This window comes from Halichoeres trimaculatus, unplaced genomic scaffold (genome assembly GCF_033239565.1).
Source record: "Halichoeres trimaculatus isolate MK-OKI-2021-1 unplaced genomic scaffold, fHalTri1.1 fHalTri1_scaffold_23, whole genome shotgun sequence".
Classification (NCBI taxonomy): Eukaryota; Metazoa; Chordata; class Actinopteri; order Labriformes; family Labridae; genus Halichoeres; species Halichoeres trimaculatus.
Window position 1 is genome coordinate 19,838,787 of NW_027437201.1, and position 22,114 is coordinate 19,860,900.

The 22,114-nt window shown below is 40.1% G+C and overlaps 2 protein-coding genes across 2 annotated transcripts; both read right to left on the reverse strand.

Moving 5' to 3' along the window:
* Positions 1–1,808: 1,808 nt before the first annotated feature.
* tmem106a (transmembrane protein 106A) lies at positions 1,809–6,232 on the reverse strand. Its single transcript, XM_074663397.1, has 8 exons — positions 5,994–6,232; positions 3,831–4,008; positions 3,560–3,623; positions 3,308–3,461; positions 2,952–3,092; positions 2,824–2,867; positions 2,688–2,741; positions 1,809–2,376 (listed from the first exon to the last, which is right to left on the reverse strand). The coding sequence occupies exons 2-8, from the start codon at positions 3,994–3,996 to the stop codon at positions 2,268–2,270; spliced, it is 732 nt and encodes a 243-aa protein (XP_074519498.1). The 5' UTR covers positions 3,997–4,008; positions 5,994–6,232; the 3' UTR covers positions 1,809–2,267.
* Positions 6,233–7,883: 1,651 nt separating this feature from the next.
* Positions 7,884–21,057, reverse strand: nbr1a (NBR1 autophagy cargo receptor a). Its single transcript, XM_074663183.1, has 22 exons — positions 20,820–21,057; positions 20,447–20,509; positions 20,314–20,332; positions 20,033–20,055; positions 19,053–19,235; positions 18,888–18,965; positions 18,573–18,796; positions 18,361–18,480; positions 17,799–18,098; positions 17,287–17,446; positions 16,661–16,909; positions 14,477–14,602; positions 14,312–14,387; positions 14,107–14,217; positions 13,834–14,013; positions 13,547–13,714; positions 13,313–13,458; positions 12,759–13,213; positions 12,592–12,677; positions 12,245–12,335; positions 11,914–12,013; positions 7,884–9,497 (listed from the first exon to the last, which is right to left on the reverse strand). The coding sequence occupies exons 1-22, from the start codon at positions 20,919–20,921 to the stop codon at positions 9,309–9,311; spliced, it is 3,249 nt and encodes a 1,082-aa protein (XP_074519284.1). The 5' UTR covers positions 20,922–21,057; the 3' UTR covers positions 7,884–9,308.
* Between the last annotated feature and the right edge of the window lie 1,057 nt (positions 21,058–22,114).

Below are 22,114 nucleotides of genomic sequence, written 5' to 3' on the forward strand. Positions count from 1 at the left end.
CAGATAGAGCTGGGGTGACGTCACGGTCACCTGGAGTATAACCCCGCCCTCTGCCGGTGGAAAGGAGAACTGCGCCTTCTGAGGCACCATCTAATCCAATGAGACAGAGAAACTAAATTTAATGTGGGACAGTTAGATTTTTATTTTATTTTATTTTTTACTTATTTTTTTTTTTAACTACACTCCGAAAATAAGTGTGTATTATTATTATTATTATTATTATTATATCGATTTTTATTACCAACTAATTTTTATTACCAATCAATTTTTATGTAAGAAACACAGATGTACAGCATACTACAAGGTCTTTTTGTTTATTTATTTATTTTTGATTAGGCAACAAAAATTACTGTCTTTTAAGCTTTTTAACTGTCAGCAAAGCCAGCAGTTTAACTCAAAATAGTACTTCAATCACATATATCTGTCATTTCCCCTCAGAATTATCACCTCAAAGAGACCGAGGACTAGACTAAAAGACAAGCTAAATGCGAAAAATATGGTCTAAAGCACTGGCAGGACATAACTACATAACTTCACTAAACTACGGTACAAACTGACAAAGTTTGCTTGTTGTCATATTTCAAAGCGTAGCTCTACTTAACTGTTGATAAATACCTTACTTTGTGGAGTTTTTGTATCTGGTAAAAAGTTGTCTTGAACAGAGAAAAGTAGAGTTAAAAAGAAGATCTGACCTCCTTTCATATACAAAACAAACACAGGCCTTATTCAGAGTCATGTCTTCACGACAATGTGCGCACGATTCCGGCCTTGAGTATTTCTGTAGTCCACTTCAAACTGATAGCATTTACCTTATCTTTTAAGACAGTTTTTTTTTTTTTTAATTTAGGGATTTTTATTATCCAAATGGGAAAATATACAGCAGCCCTCATCCTAGTTTTTCCTCTTTAATTAATTTATCTTTGATTTGAAGTATAAATATCCACATTTCTAGGGCTATGTCTGTACTGTATCTTGTATCTGGCATTAGCTTAACCCAAATGTATGACAAGTTGGAAAGACACTTAGGTATATTTTAGAGGTAAATTTAACATCAAATTGTGATTCAATAGTACTAGACATGCTCCGATCAAGGGGTCAGCCGATTGATTGGTGCCAATTTCCTTAATCTTGGGGGTTTGGGGGTTTGGGGATCGGTGATCGGCCCATCCTTACATATGAAACTGATCTTATATACCTACAGGAAGGTCTGACAACTAGCCGTTGATGTTTTTTGCTCTGAAACCTAAAACTCAGGACACTTTATTTGTTGTTTAAGTTAAAGCATAAAGATTTTATTGTTTACAGGTATTGTTCAATGATTTTCAGTAAAACAAGATTGGAACATTCAAGGTATATGATGTCAGTATAAGACATAAAAAATAAAAATCAGTATGGCCCAAATCAGTATCTGCAGGTCAGGCTTTTTAAAGATCAGTGATCGCCCAGAAAATTGTGATTGGTGCACCCCTTAATAGAACTGTTTCTGCACCTTTCAGTCATCACTGATCTGCTGCACAAGTCCAGAGAAGCATTAGCTCCACCTAGTGTCTGCTCCAGGAACTTCATCATCTGGAACAATTCCTTTTAGTAGATGTAGTTTGTCTTTAGCTTAGCACATTCATCCCCTTGATTCAATCATTTTAATTTAACGTGATTTAAATTTTTCTGACACTTGTCTAAAAATGTAAACAAGAAATTTTAGATCCAGTAACTTTCAATGTCAGAGATAGATGAAAGTTAACAACCTGCTGATATTTTTCATCTTAAGTCCTTTAGATCAGAACTGCGTGATTTCGTCAGCTCTTTCTTTCATAACATCTGTACATGTGGCCGCAAACTTGCTGGTGTTTAAAAAAAGGAGAAGTTGACTTTCAGATGGTTTAATATAGTGCAAATCAAAAAAGGATCATCAGCCAATTTCACATTTATGTACAGAACATTTGTCACCGACAAAAAACGTAAACACAAACAGAATCTCTAAAATTAAGTTGGTAAAAAAAAAAAGTCAAACATCTTCAGTTTTAAGGAAAGTGCAAACATCTCAAATCAGCTCAGCTGACGTACAGATTTACTGTATTTGCAGAATACACTTTTAGTTATTACGCATTTAAATCACGACACTGTAGTGATTGATCTGGGTCTGCTGAAGCCACATACAGACGTCGACACGGTACAGTCATAGTTTTTATCATTACAGACCAGATCATGGTGCAATGCTGGCAGAATATTCATCACTTCATGCTTCTGTGTTTCTAATTTGGATTTCATCATCTCACAGGATGTGGGATTGTGGAGTTGGTGCCACAGTCAATATACTCGAAGGTGTCCAGAGACAGCTGCTCCGTGTGCGAGAGATAAGAGATGTTCATTGTCATTCTGCAGAGAAAGAGAAGGAGGAGGAAGCATTATTGGAGAGTGATGGAGTGAAAGCTTCGACATGTTGTTATTATTTTCTTTAAGCAGCTTTTTTCGGCGGCGTTTCCTCTTTCAGCTCTGTGTTCTGGTTAAACAGCTGTGGAGCTACATCCTGAAAAAAAGGCGAAGGTGGAGACAACTCATCTGTTTTTACCTCCTTCAATGTCGTTGTTCAAGATAAGCAATAAGGGATCTCAAAATTGTTTTGAGGTTTTTGGTTTCTGCACAAAGTGACACGTTCGGCAGCCTGTGGCTTTGAGAGCTATACTTACTGCAGCTCCAGAAACAAAGTGTGAATCTTGATGGAAGTTGACTTGCAGTAAGTGCTGAAAGAGATGAAGCAGATGATGTGTAAATGACGGAGAAGTTTACTATCATCACTTTTGTTTCAGTCTGATTCAAACTTACTTTAGTCCTTTGTCTGAAATGGGCAGGTCGATCTTTACGGTGTACTGCAAATCAACCATAAGAGAGGTGAAACTCAGTGACATTAAAAAAAAACATTCATATAAACATGAATGTTTCATGAGACTCACAGATTGGCTGGAGCGGGATTTGATGGAGGTCATGTTACAAATCTTCGTCTTTCCCGTGACTGCTTTAGACACCACTCCCTGCATGTCGAACTCCAAGATCTGAACCGGGACGAAGTTCTCGTTGGAGATGGTGATGAGATTCTGGGAGAGGAAGAAACACAAAAATGGTCGGATGCAAAGAAACTCAGCACAGTTAGAGGATAAACTTAGTTTAGGAAAAGGGATCTTTCTCTACTTTCTTTGGTTTATTTACAGTAAAAGCTTAACCAATCCTTAGCACGTCTTCCTGCTCAGTGGGGTGATATCGTTTTCACACATTCACATGTAACACTCAGCGTGCTGCTGCTGCTACTAACCGTGACCTCCATTTCAACCGTGTCTGGGGTGAAGTAGACCATGACTGACTGCACAGACACAGGCGTGAGGGTGACACTCCGAGGGAAGAGGAAGAAGAGGATCAGACAGCAGATCAGGAGACACAGAACCATGGAGACGCACACGTACAGTTTTCTGAAACACAATAAAACACACGCTTATTTCTTTGGTGTTCTATGAGGAAAAGCAGAAGATAAGGATTTAAAAAGTCACTTATTCATCAATGCTCTTACGTGCGTCTTGGTTTCAACCTGACATCATTACATGGAATTACCGCAACCAGCTGGTCTGCCTGACCTGTGGACACAAAAACATCACATTTAATTCTGTTTAGTCATTAAAATGAATGAAAGTAGATCAACTCATGAGTGTGTTTCCATCTGACTCAGTTCCCTTTGTGTCTAGATGGAAAAATGAAAGTTTTGAGAACAGGAAGCCTGCATTCAAGGCTGAATTTGTATGAGGATGTATAAAAAAAAGTTGTGTTAAAGGAGGAGAACCTACCTCTGGGTATTCGTCCGGTGCCGCGGCACGTTGGGCAGGCGTCTGATGAGGTGTGTCCATTCATGCTGCCGTACGGAGGGAAGTACTTCAGCGTTCCCGATTTCTCCGTCCCGTTTGTCAGAGGAGGTTCCTCTGAGGGGTTGACTTCGCTCTTTGATGTACCCATGATGCTCTTTGCCTAACGAGGGAAAAAAGACACCACACCTTCATCTCTGACATACAGGAGAGTGTAGATTGATGAAGTCAGAAGATTTCACGATAATACGCAGAGTCCTAACAAAGCTCTAAACAACCAATAAAAGATCAGTTTTTGCACTCTGTGTCAAATTGTGAGCAGAGTCCACAGTGTTGGAGTGACAAAAAATCGCTGTTGTGACATTTTTTTATTGCGGTCGTGAGGTTTGGTATAAATCCTGTCAGCGTCAGACACGATGATGATTTCACAACAAAAGGAGAAGAACTGAGGCATGTTCGGAGTAGGAAGCAAAATAACTAGAAAGTTTGAGGGAAATTTAATAGTTTGAGTTCGAATAGTCTCTAATAGTTGACTTTTTGTGCTATCCACAGAAGAAAACAGTCACGCAGAGATGTTTCAGAGACTAACTACAGCAGCTCTTCTGGCTTTTAAACAGTCTTGTATTCACCAATGTTATTTAGTCTTCTATTATCAAAATTTAAGTCTCAAGACTTTCATATTGCACTGTTTCCATTCAATTTTAAAATGTATGTTGTTTTTACACAAAAAATATGAGATAAAGGTGATAACATTTGAGAAAAGAGCTGCTAGCTAAACCCTTTTAAACACAAAGAAGTAGCTATTCAGCTGAAAATATATACCAAATAGATAAATTTGACGTTTAATTTGCTTGATTCTACAGTTATAAACATGATGCAGGGTATTTAGTGCACAAAAAAATGTAAGATTTGTACTACAACATGGTTTACATAACATCTAGGGCTTGAATACAGATATATAACATGCACAATAAGTAAATAATGATCAGTAATGAAGGGAAAAATTACATACAATTACATTTAAGCATTTTTAAAAATCAAATAGAGGGAAAAAATGTGCTTGTATTTCTGTGTATTTAAATTACAGCCTCATTTACCGCTAATTAAAAGATATTAGAGCTGAAACGATTCCTCGAATGATTCGAGGTACTCGATTACAAAAAATACTCGAGTAATTTTCTCTGCCTGGAGGAATCGTTTAATTTCAAAAAAGATCAAAGAGTGGTATTTCAAATAGAACTGAGGCCATATTAAGAGAGTTTTCAGACCCATCAAGCTAACTCTTATACAAAATAGCAACTAGCAACAAATCTAGTTTCTTTTCTGGAGTTTGGAGACTAATGGGTCATTCTACGAAACGGGTGCCATTTGGGTCTGCAACATTTGATGAGATGTACAAAGCACAAAAAATGTGTCAAAGTGAGTTTACAAATTTTGGAGCTATCAAAGCAAGTGCTCTTACTGACATGCTGTATCAGGAAATTCTATTTCTTAAAGACAAAAAATTTCATTTGAAATATAACTGCTTTTTAACTAACAAAAATGTATTTTATCCGATTACTCGATTAATCGATGGGATTTTCAGTAGAATACTCGAATACTAAAATATTCGATAGCTGCAGCCCTAGGCAATATTGTATTATATCACAGATTAGATTAAACAGGGGTATATGAAACTCAATCTTGACTACAGAATGGTAAAAATGTACATTACGGAAAGACATAAGTATTGAAATAATATGAAAATCTCACATTGGTGTTTATTTTGCTAAAAGAGTATACTAAATCCTGCAAAATGATGTGAAAGCATGTACTTTTCTTCCGCTCCACCTGCTTGTGTTTGCAAAAACTGGAACTGATACTACAATGACTTTTCAGAAGCTTCAAACGAAGATTTAGCCTCAAATACGCCACATTTTTTCGTTTTAATTTCTGTGAAGTTGATCTTAACTGAAAAGAAGAATTTCTGCGGTAAATATCCAAACTTTGGATCATATTTTGCTGCCACTTCCGCATCGCCTGACCTCCTTTACGTTGTTTACATTCTGCTAGCCTACAGACAGATACAGCTCTCCTCACCACACCTGTATCTAAGGAACAAGTTTTTCTCCTCATTTTACCCAGTTTGACAGATTTAAAAACTCTTACCTCCTGAAAAGAATCGAGTTTAATCCCTTCAGTTTCCCGCGGTGTGAGGATTTAGCTGCGTCACCGCTGGTTTCTCATGTTTGAAGCGCTGCCGTGATGACTTTAAGGAGTCAGAGCTGAGGTCTGAGTGAAAACCAGAGTGGGAGGATCACTTCTCCCTCTGCTGGGTGACAGGTCACTTCAGTCTGCTATCATAGGCACGTCATATGTTCTGCTTTTCATTAACTTTCCTCTCTTTATACAAATATATTAACACATTCACGCCCGTGTAAAATTCACCCTACAGGATGTAGCATCTTAAGCTAGCAGGGCCGGATCAAAACTCTTGACGTTCGGAGGGTCCTATATACGTTTGAGGCCCCTTTTGGCCCCCAATCTGGCCATATGTTTTTTTTGTGTGTGTGTGTGTTTGTTTTTATAAATTATTATTTATTTGTTTTTTTTTTTATTATTTTGTTTTTTTTACTAAAGGTAGTTTTGTAGTCTGATAGCTAATACATTTCAGAGCACAGCGTCAACATAGAAATTCAAATTCTAGTGAGGCTGATTATTATAATACTGTTGACTAAAAAATGAGCCTTTTGATGAAATATTAATGGCACACTGGCTCCAAATGCAGCCTGTCTGAAGCGCCCCCATGCTCACCCCTCCAACCAGTGGAGCTATGGGAGCCTGTGAGGCCAAGAAGTGCTCATTTTTCATGTTTGAACACCCTTTGTCCCCTTCTCCGGCTTCAAATCAGGGTCAAATTTTGGCTGGGCCTTAAGTCACAAAAAGTTTGTTGATCATAAATTTAATTAATAAAAAAAACTTACAATATACTACTGTTACTATGTGTGGTTTTAAAGCAGATTTTGTTGCTTTTTTTCACCTTCAATTGCATTTTTATAACCGTTTTGCGCATCAGACAGATCTACCTGCAATCAGTCTCTATGGGACTAACCAAATAGTGGCGCTGCACCGCTACAGTGTTCTTTTTATCATAACCTTTAAAAGCAAGGATTTTAACCATGGTTGGATAAAATAAAAACTCTACAGTTTTACCCAAAATAATGTTGAGATGTTCTGAGTTTTTTTTTTTTCTTTCAAAACAGGCTAAAAAACATGGCTCATTTTACAAAGAAAGAACAACTATCACTAACGAAACGAACATAAAGGGACAACATTTTACAATGCGCTTTTTAAACAAATTAAATAAAATAAATCAATAAAAAAATACAAATTATAAGAAAAGTGGGGGGCCTGGGACCTCTGGGCCCACCCATAATGCAGCCCCTGTTTCAAATTAGTGCATTTTGAAAGGAAACTCACTAAAGATTATAACACATTGGCTTCAGGACTAGTTTGTCCGTTTTGTGTTTTTGTAGGAACATGTAAAATGTAAAGTACTCTCTGTAGAAGTTTTAAGAAAGGAAGAGCATGTGAAATCGTGCTAAACAAGATATGAAAGTATCACAACAAGGCCAGAAAATTGAACATCAAAAGACAACATTTAAGAGCAAGCTGTAAGTCCCCACATGAAAACAATCATGACATTTTTTAATATCAAATTAAGTTATTGGCACTCATGTGAAAGCTTTTAGATGTCAGAAGAGTTATGACACTCATTATGTTCAAAGAGGAAAACAGTGATGTTGTTAAAAAGACAAAGTGCACTGAGTTTTGGCATAACATTGGAACTTCAGTGAACAAGACCATCAGCATCATGGGATTTCGTAACACAGTCTGAGTCCTACTTAAACATGCTGAACCAGGAGTAACCTTTGACCTCTCATACACCCAGGTGACCTAGAAGAGAAAGATCTGCAGACCTATAAAGACGCGCACTCAAGGGACGGTTTGACCTACATCCATTTCTTTCTCATTAACAAAGAGCAAAGAGGCGAAGGGATGTGCAAATAGTTTATTGGCTGTTTGACAGTAGAAGGGTAATTAATGTTTACACTCTGTGGCAGAAGAATCATTTGACAAGCATACAGCAGTAGATATATTCAGAATTATCCTCTAGAGCAAGTTTTTTGTTTGTTTTTTTTTAAACACAGACGATCAACAAAAAAAAATGGTTCAAAACCTCCTCAAACCTGCACACACACACACACACACACACACACACAGAAAGAAATCAAAACACTCCTCACACTCACACCACTAATGTCAGATCACCACGTGTGTGAAGAAGTCAGTAAACAAATAATCATCTCTCAAAAAAGGCAATGTAATGAAATAAAACATACTTGGTTCCACTATGAGGTGAAGGAATGTGAAGTCAGAGACATCTCCGTGCTAAGAAACGCCACTGGGTTTATTTTTTGGAGCGAATGAGGACGAGTGAAACGCAGGCAAGGAGAGAAACGATGACGCAAAGCAGACTGTTTTTTTTTTCACTGTGACTGTGCTAAGACCACGAGAACAAGACTCATCTCTAAAGCCTCTACCTGTCATGCAGGTGTCGCCTAAAAAGCGGTAGAAAACATCCCAGTCTGAGCGGCGAAGCGCTCGGACAGTTTTGAATACATTCCACATGTCAACGTCTAAAATAACAGTACTCTGATACAGAAAAAGATTGCATTGTTTAGGCAGATTTCACTACAATAATCAAGAAAAGTCTTAAATATCGTGTTTTTCTCACTACTGCACTGCTGACCCTTAACACCCACGAAGCTTCAAGTAGCATGGTCTCAACACGAGCAGGCTCTTCTATCTTTTTGTGACATTCAAGGATTTTTACTGCTCTATTCGTGAGAAGAATCAAGCCAAAGCCCTGTCGAAAGACGAATATGTTTGAGCGCCGAGGAAGCAGCTACGACAGCCACACGAACACTACGATGAAGAGCTGAACACACACTGTTAGTCCTGTCACGAACACAGCTCCTGCAGCGTTACACCAACATACACGGCTCTACGGCCAAGGTAAACAAGGCATGGCGAAGGTTAACAGCTAGTCATAGTCATTTACAGGTGTGTGTGTGTGCGTGTGTGAGTAATTTATCCAAATGTTGAAGCTAAAGGAAAGGCAAAGGCAGGAGAGCCTCATATTCTAATCAAGTGCTTAAGAAACTCTTTGTTTTAACACAGACTGACTTTATGTCTTTGTATCATCTTAATCCAAATTAACAAAGTCTAAATTGGAAAATCTATAATTGCACGAACCATCGAGAGATTTCTTTGTCTTGTTTTTTTGCAGAATTTCTTATAAAGCCAGATGCAGTAAAGGGTGAGCGCGGGTAATATTATTTATACATCATCTTTTAAAGTTGATCAACTCCTTCCCGTGACTCTTTTAAAGCCTTAAAGTGAAGCTGCAGCGCTCTCCTCTCAGTGCAGAGTGCTGACAGCTTTGCTCTGACTCTCCTCCGCCATCTGCACCAGCTCGTTGACGGTGTGCAGCAGGCTGTAGCCGTGCTTCCTCAGCAGCCGCTGGTTGAGCCGCTGGTCTCTGAAGCCCATCTCCAGCAGCATCGCCATCATGGAAGGGTCCTGTCGGGTGGCCGGGTCGATGCCTCGCTGCACGGGGAGACAAAAATATGTTTACAATGTGTGTTCATCCTTACAGAAGCCTATTTATCATTTATTAGTTATTTTATTATATTTTTTTATTATAATTATTGAAATTAGTTACTAGGTGGCTGTCTGTTACAGCAGCTCTCTCTTCCTTGTCCGTTTCTTGTGATTTTTTCATCTCCTTTATCATCTTTGTATTTGGAGTGGGTCAATACTTTATATGGCTGATATTTTTACTACTTTTTCTCCTGTGTTTGTCTAGAGATCCTACATGTAACCATTGCCACATTGTTTATAAATAAAATCAGCTGTTAACAGCCTTTAGCATGTCAATGCTAACTGGTGCAAGGCCGGATGTTTCCCACAAGGTGAGGAGAAGGAGATTAAACAATGTCCTGGTTCTCACGTGTGAGCTAAGAAGTGACAATATTGACCTGTCCTTCCATCAATCGTTATTGGGAACGTAAGATCTATTTCCTATTAGATGGACAAGCTAGCTGTGCTAACCCAGCAACAGAATACCAGGACCTGGTACCTCCTGGACCCTGTGGAGGTGGAGGCTGGCTGACTGGAGAATGATGGACAAGTTGTCAGCATCTATTTTCTTAAGGACCTTTTTGCACTTTCTATACACTTTCTTACTTTTGTTTTATTGATTGCTGCTGTGACTCCTCCTGAATTTCCCCACGGGATAAATAAAGCATGTTTTGTTCTATTCTATACTACATAAAACAATTATCACTGAATTCTTTGACTATAGCTTTATATTCTTTACACCTGGGAGGATGATGCCATGGAAACGAAGCACATTCCTGTTTTATCGCCTTATAAACTTGTTACGATGAAACAGTTACTTATTGAGTCAGCTGACAGCGCAGCATTCGTCTCTGAGCTGATCTTTCACAACTTGTGTGAGAAATCTCCCCTTAGCTGCTACGTGTCCCTTTGTGTTCACTAACTAAGTTTGTCTGTCAGCTGTTTGCTGATGAGTAGGTCATGTTCAGGGAGTTTCCTCTGTAAAGCAGCCCGTTAAGAGATGAGCTCAAAGAGCTTCATTGAGACTAGAGGAGCTTCAGAGTGAGATGATATTTCTGAAGAAACAAGTTAAACACTGTTCTACTTTCAAACAAATTTTTCTAGTTCAATTAGCAGATTTTTTTTTACTTATTACCTCATTTTTGTCTTTAAATGACTTGAAACAAGACATTTTTCTGGACTCACAAGTTGAATGTGGCTCCTTTTGAGTGTAATAAGACAATTTTTACTTAAAATAAGACAAAAAAAACTTGATAAGATTTCAGTTTTTTGCAGTGCAAGCTGTTTTTTTGCAAGCCAATACACCAAATTTACACAAAACATGCACCTATTGTGTTAAATTTTGTTTGCATCTAGACATTTCCTTATCTTTGGGGGATCGGTGATCGGCCCATCCTTAGATATGAAACTGATCTTATATGCCTCTGAAGGTCTGACAGCCAGCTATTGGTGCTTTTTGCTCTGAGACCTAAAACTCAGGACACTTTATTGGTTGTTTAAGTTAAAACATAAAGATTTTATTATTTCTCAGGTATTGTTCAATGATTTTCACTGCCCACTTTTAAAAATCGTCTTAAAACTTATTTTTTGGCTTTTAACCTCAGGGAGACTTAGTTTCTTTGCCCGGTCATATTCCCTTTCTTTTTCTTTATTCCCTTTTAGTTTTTTAATTTGCTTTTAGTTGTTTTTACTATGTTTTCTTTTGTTCTTTTATGTGTCTGTTTTCCTTATCTATTCTTATCATTTTATTTTGATCTACCTGTACAGCACTTTGTTTACAGCTGTGGTTGCTTTTAATGCTCTATAAATAAAGTTAGTACGGTATGGTATAAAATAAGATTGGAACATTGAAGGTATATGCTGTCAGTCATTAAAAAATAAAAAAAAATAAAAATCTGTATTGGCAGGTCGGGCTTTCTAAAGATCAGTGATCCACCAGAAAACTGTGATTGGTGCACGTCTCGTTGTAGCAGATTTAAGAATTTAAAAAATGTAACTACAAGTGGTTTAACACTGGAAACTCTTCTTTGTCGCTCAGAAAAAACTCCCTGTCTTCGAAAACATGCGATCCATTTTGATCAAATTAAGGAGGGAAAGTTTCATGTCATGTTAAGCTGTTACCTAAAGACGCTGCGGGAAATTACTCTTCCTCTTTTGGAGAAAAAGACACAAAGTGCTTGTTTTTCTGCAAGTACATTCTTCTCACATAATTGGTAGATTTTTGCTTCATTTCCAGGACTTTTCTGGAGAATGTTGCTCAAATTAAATCTTAAAAGACATCTTTTACTAAAAATAAGACATCACAGATCTCAGATTCTGCAGTGTTTAAGTGCTGTATCCTTAAATAAAGATGTGGTTTAAATCAGAGAGGGGTTTTCTGTACCTGTATGGAACAGTTTGGTCCAGTGAAGAGGGCTTTATAAGCGGACGCTGCCACAGAAAGGGCCCCCTTGACGAACCCTTCTGTGATGCCTCCTTGGCCCCTTGTGTAAAAACAAGGATGTGGTTAATTGAAGAGAACATCGTGTACAAAGATCTTTACAATAACAGAGGCATCACTTTGATTTTTTTTCACCACACTGACTCTAAAAGCTGCTGTGAGCGTGATGAGATGTTAGCTGTTAGAAAATAAGTTAAATAAAAAAGAAACAGAATAAAAATGATGGAGCAGCTTTTCCTCTGACAAAGAAAAAATGAAGTTTGTTGTTTTGCACCTTGGCTGCAAAGCGTTGCTGGGTCTGGGGTTATATGTCTCAAAGGCACTGGATGCTGAGCCTGCTGATCTGGACAGACCACCAGATGATACTGCAGAGTGAATACACACACACACACACACAGAAACACACATCATATTAGAGGCAGAACAGAGCATTTTGCTGAAGCAACAAATCTCAGAGCCTGGTGTGTGAGTCTGCTTCCTGTCTCCCTGCAGATGGCAAAATACATTTCCTCTCCGGCTCAAACGGAGCGCATCAGACTTCTGTTTACTGAGAGTTTTCAAACAGTCCATCTGAAGCACTTATTAAGTTAAAACAAGCTTGATCCAAAGAGTAAGACTCACCGTTTAGGTGGACCCTGGGTTGGGGAGGCTCATAGGGGTCACAAGCTGGAGGACTCGGATCCTCGGCCAGGTACAGCGCTTCAGACCTGAAACAAACAGAAAGAAATGATAATCATATTTGTGTGCAGGCTCTGAAACACAGCGCCGTGGCTGAGCTTGTATCTGACCTGGGCGAGTAGAGAGCCGGCGGGGGGAGCAGCGGTTCAGGCAGCACAGGTGGCGCCACCACCTCAGGGGTGAGCGTGGTTGCGTCCAGGGTTTGGGAGGCACACAGCATCTGGTTCACGCTGCTGTGGATGGACGGAGGGAGGATGGGAAGCCAGGTGTTCACTGGTGTGTCCTCCTCTTCGTCATCCTCATCATCGACCTCCTCTGTCTCCTCCTGCTGGTCTCTTAAAGGAGCCGCCACGTCAGGCTCTGAATCCTCCTCTTTCTCCTCCTCCACGTCTGGATCGGCTGATGTCGCAGCAGCAGCAGCAGCAGTAGCAGCAGCGTGGGTGTCGGGTTGGGACATGGCCGAGCTGTACATGGACTCGCCCAGGGGCCGGCTGGTGTCGAAGCAGTCTGGGAGGACGATGATGTAATCATCACAGGAGGAGACTGAGGAGGTCTGGCTGCTGACCTGAGACACGGGAGGAGAAGAAACATCACTAAACCTCATGATTTCATCATCTCCTAAATCATCAGCCTGTAAATCTGAGGCCAAGACTGCTTGACTCACCTCCTCCCAGTCTTCTCCTTTGTTTCCGCCTCCTTCCCTCTCTTCTTGGGTCCCTCTCATTTCATTCAAGACCATGACCTCCTCGTCCTCTCTGTCAGGAGGTGAGCTGATCTGCAGGTTTTCGCTCTCTGGTTCCAGCAGATGAACTAAAGAGTGAAGGAGAAAAGAAAACATGAAGAGCTAAAACTGTAACAGAAAAAAAGAAGAAGACAATCGAGATCCAGATGTACTGGCCTGGCTTGGTCTCTTCCTCCCTGCTGATCTGGTTCAGTCCGGTGCTGGGCGGCAGAAATGAACTCTCCAGTCTGACGGAGCAGAGCGTCTCCCTTCCTTCTTGCACCCTCTCTGTCTTCTCCACATCCACAGATCTCACAGAGCGAAAGCTGGGACCTCGGGAGACGACTGGAACATTCAAGGACGCACAAACAAATCCAGAGCACTTTAGCAAAACGAGTCACAAACACACAAACAGATAGTTTTGGTGTTCAGTGAGTGACAGAGGAGGCTGTGTGTCTCCTCACCCTTTGGTTTGAGGCTGCTGTGCTGGGCTCGGCGCAGAGGTCTGTGATCAGGGGCTTCTTCTAATGTCAGGGATCGGATGACGGTCTCGCAGAGGAACTGAGCCCCGCTGATCTCCTCCTCTCTGTCCTCCTCCTGAGCTGCAGGCTCCGGCTGCTCCCTCTGCTGCCTCAGCTTCACGCCTGGTGAAAAACAACCATCAGAGCTCCTCACTTCCATGAAATCCACAGAACAATAAAAACAACAGAAAGAAAACTCTGCTCTGTCTGTCTTACCGAAAAGTTTCCTGACCCCTGTGACCTCTGCGTCGTCTTTAGTTGGAGTCGTGACGGCTTTCTCTGACACCAGAGCATCGTGGGGCAGAGGAGAAATACAGGGTGTCAGAGCTGCAAAAGGAGCAAACAGAAAGTGAAGAAGCCCCAAAAGAAGGAAAAGGTTTTTTTTCTCCTGTTTTAGATCCTCGTTAGATGTCCTGCTTACCCACAGGTGTGTTGTTAGGAACCTTCTCCAACTCCTGCACAATATTTATATCCAACAACTCAAACGACAGCAGATCCTGAGAAGCAGAGGACACAGGACGAGTGTTAATGTTGTGACACAGATGTTTTCTCATGCTGGGACATGTGTGTGTGTGAGTGTGTGTACCTGTGCAGTCAGCAGGTCGACTGACGGGAAGTAGAGGTCTTCATGGTTCAGGTCTACAGCGAAGCTGGGGCCCCCATCTTTGGACCTGGGGTCCTTCTTCCTCTCTGCTGGTTTAATCTCTTCCTTCTGACGCAAAAATAACAGCAGCAATGTAAGAGTCAGAGCAGTTTGCACACAGTCAAAAATGTTAAAATGCATCATCGCGTTGAAGTTTTGACTGGAACTGGAGAAAACTGAAATCTTATTGAGTGTTTTTGTTTTGTTTTCAGTAAAAAATGTCTTTTTAGAGTTAATATAAGCCACATTCACCTGATTGGTATTTCAAGTCATTTAATAGAAAAGATAAAAGTTATTATTAACCTACTATCTAGTTTTAAGCTAATTTTCTAGAAATTTTTTTCTTGTTACATTGGCAATTTTCTTTTACTTGTTACAAGCAACCCAGACCTCATTTTTGTCTTTAACAAACTTGAAACAAGACTGGTCAGGTGAATGTGGCTCATATCAAGTATAATAAGACAATTTTTGCTTAAATAAGATTAAAAAAAAACGCTTGATAAGATTTCAGTTTTTTCCAGTGCACCAATGATAGTGTAAAGAAAAAGTGGAACAAATTTAATGTTCTTGAGGATTTGCTCAGGTCTCACATGTACCCATGAAAATACATCCCAAAATCAGACATGGCGCTGAAGTTTTGTCTATGAAATACCATTCGAAGTATCCGCTCATGCAGAAAAGTATTTATTGTTGAACCTTTCAGGATGTGAAAATAGGGATGGGGATTGATAAGATTTTGTCAATACCGAAGCCATTATCGATTCCCTTATCAATTCCTGTTGTGAATTTTCTTGGTACAAAAAGTAGCTTTACAGGTTTTCTGTGTCAACGACATTTAATTGAGTTTATACTGTCAGTGAATAAAATGTAATTTGTCCCTGAGTCTGGATATTTCTGGGCATAATTATACAGAAACAGGTAAAAATTGAACACAATGTGACGTTGATGTACTGTATTGTAATATATTGATAATTCAAGTAGGCCATCTAGTGTCTCAAAGTGGTTATAGCAATAGTTTAAGTTGTTGGGAACATTTGAAATTCTCAGTATTTTTTACAAAGAGTTGATGTGATATGTTTCTGTGATGCAAGTTGAAATTCTGTTCTTAAACTGAAGTTATACTGATGTATGCTAACTGCTAGCTTATCAATGCAGTTTCCCATATACCTTAGCATCAAGCTTGCACTATTTTGTTATTTTGGTGAATAAGGTGATTTACACCATTTCAAATGTACTGAATATGAATCTCCTGAGAGAGAGTAAGGTACATTTATTTATGAAGTCAGTTTTTCAGTAAAACTTTAAGCTTAAAATCCTGAATCAGAGTTTTCTTGGGAAATGTTAGCTAACTGCTAAGCTAAGATAGCTGCAGCAGACTAGTCGACGTAAGGCCCGGAAGCTCCGGCACAATGTGAAGAATTGATAAGGGAATCAGTTTTCGATTTCCATCCCTATGTGAAAATCTTTTGTAGTGTTGACGAGATGTTCGCAACCATCAAAATGAACTTTTCTCACAGATACCTGCACGATTATAAATTTGAGCCTTCCCCAGACTTTTTATTCTCTGGTTGTTTCACTAAATCTGTGTTTTGATTTGATTTAGTGTAACACTTGGCCTGCACTGAAAAACTGAACTCTTATCAAGTGTTTTTGTCCTATTTTCAGTAAAAATGTCTTTTTAGACTCAATCTGAGCCACATTCACTTGAGCAATCCAGAAACATATCTTATTTCAAGTTATTTAAAGACAAAAATGAGGTCTAAATTTCTTGTAAAAATTGAAAAAAATCAGCCAGTAGAACAAGAGAAAAGTTGTATTAAGATAAATTTTTCCTGCTCCATTGGCAGATCTTTTAACTTGTTACAAGCAATTCAGACCTCATTTTTGTCTTTAAATAACTTGAAATAAGACACTTTTCTGGACTGCACAGGTAAATGTGGACATTTTTGACAGAAAATGAGACAAAAACATTTGATAAGATTTCATTTTTTTGCAGTGTGACTTTGGTTGAACAGAAGCAGAATTCAACATTTTCAAAAAACAAAGTGATTGAATTAGTCTTTTTAGCCGTCTATCATCAGTGGATGTTTTGGTGAAGCTGTGCAGGAGGTCAGGGGTCAGACTTGCCAGTCGTTTGCTCTGATGCCCGAGTGTGTTGCGGCTGTTGCCGGGGTCGACCACGATGCTGCACCAAACACGCGGGCCGAACTGACACCCGCAGTGCGCCAGTCGCCAGTGGGAGGTGTACGTCCCCTCCATCACGGGAGCCACAAAGGCCACACTGACCACGCCCACCTGTCCGGGCAGCAGCAGCGGCACCGGCACCTCCCTCCTCTCCTCTGACGCCAGGCCGAGGTTCCCCCACATGAACACTAGCTGGGTGCACGTACACACATACACAGAACACAAAAGAGGAATACACATGCGAAAAAGGCACAAAGACAAAAGCATGCAACCAAAAGAAAAGAAATACACACTCAGGTGAGGGGAGAGGGCGCTCGCTCACACACACACACACACACACACACACACACGCTCAGACGACAGACTCAAAAACTTAAACGACAACACGGACTCAACTGAATAAAATGATAAAATCTGACAGAAGGGGCATTAGTCATATTAGGCTGGGTGAGAATCTAAGCTGGTGTTAGGAGGTTAGAGTGGGTAATGAGCTGAGTGGGGCTCAGAGTGGAAGTGAAGCAGGGGGCATTAGAGAGTGGGGCCTGTCCTCTCGGCGGGTGGAGGGGTACCTTAGTCTCTGAAGTCCAGCTGATAGTGCCCGAGTTCCTCATCTTCCAGTATTTGACGAACTTGGTTCCAGGCTCCAGACGCGTGCCGTCCGGCAGATTTTCATCCAGAAACAACGCAGCCATAGTGGGCACCAAGGACGTGTGCGAGACCCCGGGACCCCTAGTTTCAAGTGTACAGAGCATTGTTGAAAATAGCCCCGGTCTCTCAAAACACCCATCTCTTTAGTTCTCTACGAATCAAAAAGCAGGACCCCCAGATTTTTTTTTTTTTTTTTTTTGCAGCTCAAAAGCAAATTTTCTTAGAAAATCTATGAAGCAGCAGCAGCAGTTTTCACATTGAGGTAGTTCCAATATTTCCACCACCCCAGAGCAGCCAGCGATACACTCATACAGACTAGATTACAAAGATGGCATATTTTGATTCTTTTCTTGGAAAAAAAAGACTTTATTGCATCCATGCTGGGTTTCGAGGTACCCAGCACTGGCGGACGCCCTTCCGAGGTGGCGCTTACTCTGGACTGGAGGCCTGGGGGTCAGGGACCGGGGCGGGGGCGGGGCCTTGGGCTGGTGCTGGACCTGAGGCTGTTTCTGAGGCAGCGGGAGGGGGCGGAGCTGGGACCTGGGTGGATGCGGAGGCCGTGTTTGTCAGGTTGGCTCTGCCTGAGGTAGAGGGCCCGCTCCACTGCAGCCCCCTCTTCTCCAGTCTCAGTTTCTTCTTGATTTCCTTAACTTCAGCTCTGAGCTGCCTCCTTTCAGCTTTTAGGCGCTGTCGCTCGGCCTTGCGCACTGTCCTGTCTCCTCGTCTTGGAAACCTGGTTTGAAATGTCATCAGGAACACCTATTTGTTGACTATCAAATGTTTATTTTCCAAGAACAAAACACACAACTTACAAAAACTCAACATCTACAGTAATGTAGCTGCTAAAACATTTTGTTTTCAGTCCTGCTTTGCATCTATTCCTAGTTTTGCTCCATTAACACAGAAAAAAAGTGATAGCAAAAAGGGCTAACACTGTAAAATGTCTTTTTGCTTCAAGAAGTAGGGAGGTTTATCCTCAGTCTTGGTGAGTTTACCTCAACTCTCCCGACATTCCATGCTCAGGGATGGAGAGAGGTGTCTTGGTTCTCACAAGGTTGTGGCTGGGGTCATGGCTGTGTCGGCACATCTCACAAAGGATGCAGGACGGGCACACACTGCCAGCAGAACACACATACACCATGAATACAAAGCTGCTTTCAGGAAAACCTAGTTAGACACTTTGAAAACATCCCCGTCCCCAGCCTACCTGCATTTATAGGCCCCTTCAGAGGTGAGTTTGTTGCAGCTGCTGCAGTTTGGGGTGTATCCAAGAGATCCGTTTGAGGTGGAGGGGCCGGGCCTTGGTCCTATGGGGCCACCACTGGCCCCGGCGGCCTCTAGGGGCCCATCAGAAGCTTTGTGGGTACAACACTGACCGGAGAAGTCGCTGCACATCCTCTCCACCACCTCTTTCACCACCTCGTCTTTAAACTGTGGGTGAGGAAAGTTTGGTTTAAGTTAGCAGAAGAGAAACTTTTGGAATAATTTCTCACAGATTTCTTTAATTCTATTTTAATCTTACCTTCTCCATGTATGATCTGAACCACATCGGAGGAGGCTCATCTTCTGGTTTGTTCCCCTTGTTGTCCTTCACAGGGACCTGCGATAAAAGCACACATCAGACTAACATCAAACACAGGCTGAAGCAGCAGAGTGGTGCCATTCCACTGAATGAAACCATCCTTACAGCTTCTCTCTCTGGGGTGACCTGTGTGCCCTTGTCCACTGTTTTCACCCTGGAGGGGTAGGGAGGAGCGGGCCGGAGGTCTCCTTTCAGCTCCTTCACCTCCGTCTTCAGAGGGCCTCCACAGGCCTGTCCCTTCATCTTGTACACATTCATGTGCAGCTGGTTCCCCTGCTTCTCTGCACTCTGTGCGGCGAAAAAAACAAGCCACAAACACACCACGTCAAACCCGTAGTACGCTGCTACTACATAATTAAGATATGACGGTGTAACAATGTGACGTCTTTACTTTTTGTTTCCTTCTCTGTATTTTGGCAACTGTAACTACATGAAAGCTGCTCTACTGGAACAGTAGCATATTTGTCTTTTATTTGTTTCCAAACAGAGTCACACCACGACATCTGAGTTACATAATGATGTGAGATGCCATGTGGAAACAAGAAGGTACATTGTTTCCAGCCATTAGTCCTTTTTATTGATTTTAATGGTTTCACATCCATTAGTTTTTTCATCTTTAGAGCTTTTTATACTGCTTCCTTTGTCAGTTCAGTGCCAATGAAAGTGTGAAGGGACCCCTGAGGTGCTCTGTCTTCATGCATTTGTTTCACATCATGCTGTGAGACTATAACATTACCATAATCCCTGGAAATCTTACTTTAACCTTCCCACTTCTTGCCTTTTTTATTGCCTATTTTTTTCCTGGTTGTCACTTAAACACCTTTTACTAAGTCTGGTTCTCTCTCAAACCTTACCTTGAAATGTGCTGATAAGTAAATACTTCTTAACCTGACTGATTTTGGCATATATGTATGTACATTAACACTTAGTTAGCTGCAATTATTTCCTTTTCAAACTTGATTTTTACTCCTTTATGTCATATTAGATCCTCGACTCCTGAAACATGGATGGATCTGTATTAATTTGTAAGAACCCTGACTTGTCTTTTTTTCTATATTTTATCAAAAAACAAAGCTATCCCTTACCTTAATGGCTTCTTCATATTCATCTGAAAAAAAAACAGCAACAGTAAGTTGATTAAACAGCAAGTTTCCCATATTTTACAGACAGATTTCAACCTTTAAATATTTAGTCATCTCATTTAACACCATCCTTACAGGTGTACATTCTGGGTTTTACCATACAACAGAATAGAAATCTTGTTCCTGATAGTTTTATTTGCTTCATGGATCAAAAAGAGACATAAAAACTAGGTAATAACTCATAAAGAAGCTATAAATAATGAAATAAAGATCAATATTCTCACCTTGACTGTTAATGCAAATCTGCAACGGAATGAATAGCATCGGAATGAGTCAACAGTGTTACACCCAACACTCACCATTGTATTTGTAATAAAAGTTGAACAGCAGTTTAAATATTTACACACACTCCCTTACCTCTTCATTATCCTCGTCAAAGTATTTCACTTGAAAATGGTTGATCCCAAAAGATGCTTTGATCTGAACCAACAGAAAAAAAAAAAGATTGAACACAACTTGACTTATTTCAAACAGGAGTATTTTCGTCTTCACACGTGGATGAAAACATTAATATTTTCCCGATGAGGAAAAATGAGAACATATCGCTTTTTGCTAACACATTTCGCTACGTACCGCCAAGTTTTGTTAATATCATTTAATAACACATTAAGTCGTAATAATATCGGCTGTCCTTCAGGTTGTCTATTGTTTACGTGCCTAGGCCATGTCTGGGCCTGCTTTTCACCAAACTGCGCCAGCGTTTAGCCAACACGCACTGCTAGCAGCTTACCCAGGCTTCAACGGATTCCCACTCCAGTTTATCCAAATCCTGGGCCAGGAATCTCTTCACATTCCCCCGAAAATTGACTTTAATAGTGACAGGCAGCCCCATGTCAGCCGTTTACCAACATATAATGCTATCATTTGCGGTGACACCGGCCTGTTTGATCCCTGCTGCCCTCGACTGTCTGTTCTTGTTTACATCGTCAGCTGCGTCTGAAAAATACGGTGACGTCTTCTGCTCTTCTTCTTTGGTGTTTTTTGACAGTTGCCAAACAGCTCGGGTACTTTGCCGCCACCTACTGGAAAGGCTTTTAACAGCTCTCAAGCGCTATGAATATGTTAAGTATTCTCCCCTGAATTTTTTAACACACTCTTTTTTAACCTTAACTTCATTGTACATGATGCAAAAATTAAACTCGCAATGAATATTGCAATCCTTTTTGGAAATATAAAAGAAGTCAACGACTTAACGATTTATTTTTGATTTCCTTTTTGAACTGTTTGCAACATTGCAAATTTTTTTTGCACTGCCTTTTTTGCTTATAATTTTCCATTTAAATTATTTTTTAAAAATACATGTTTTTTTCAGTCAATTAGTTACAGTGCGGAGAAATAAAAGGGATTCTTGGATGGAAAAATTGTATATGTTGTTCCACTCGAAAATAAGAAATCATGTTTCAAAATAGCAAATAGCCACCCCATTTGTGGAAAATAGTTTTGATGGGGGCATATCTTACAATTTCTTTGCATGTTCCCGCTGTTACACAGGGGAAAATGTGAATTAAAAATATATATTGAAACTTGAAATCATGCATAAAACCAAGACAGAGGGCTTGATCTCCTTACTTTGCACAATAGATACGGTATTAACCCAGCAGTTAAATCATTTGACTAAAACAGCCAAAATATCCATGCAGTATGATGTATATCGACCCAATATTTTATATCTTAAAATGGACTAAGACAGCGTTTAATCGATCGTTACTGTAGAAGGAACACAGATCCACCTCCAAATAAAATCTGTATTTAAGAAAATCTGGAACAGAGTAAATCGTCTTAAGGAGTTTGAAGTGCGTTTCTTTAATTTCGGGTTTACAGCAGTTTTTTATTATTATTATTATTATTATTATTATTATTATTATTATTATTATTATTATTATTATTATTATTATGTCAATGTTTATTTAACAGATTACAAATTACAGACAATCAGACTATTAAGGAAGACGTAATGGGGCGATATAAAAAGAAAATAAATTAATAAAGATAAAATATACATGTTGAAATAAAATAAATAAGTAC

Excerpts from the sequence above, each read along its gene's own strand:
- nbr1a (XM_074663183.1), bottom strand. The coding sequence starts at position 20,921 with ATGGGGCTGCCTGTCACTATTAAAGTCAATTTTCGGGGGAATGTGAAG. Across the intron at positions 14,388-14,476 it reads TCGACCTGCTGACTGCACAG|GATCTGCTGTCGTTTGAGTT; the intron begins GTACACACACTC and ends TCTGCTTCTCAG. Across the intron at positions 13,459-13,546 it reads GGAGGAAGAGACCAAGCCAG|TTCATCTGCTGGAACCAGAG; the intron begins GCCAGTACATCT and ends TTCACTCTTTAG.
- tmem106a (XM_074663397.1), bottom strand. The coding sequence starts at position 3,996 with ATGGGTACATCAAAGAGCGAAGTCAACCCCTCAGAGGAACCTCCTCTG. Across the intron at positions 3,093-3,307 it reads CGGTTGAAATGGAGGTCACG|AATCTCATCACCATCTCCAA; the intron begins GTTAGTAGCAGC and ends TTCCTCTCCCAG. Across the intron at positions 2,868-2,951 it reads AATCCCGCTCCAGCCAATCT|TACACCGTAAAGATCGACCT; the intron begins GTGAGTCTCATG and ends GTTGATTTGCAG.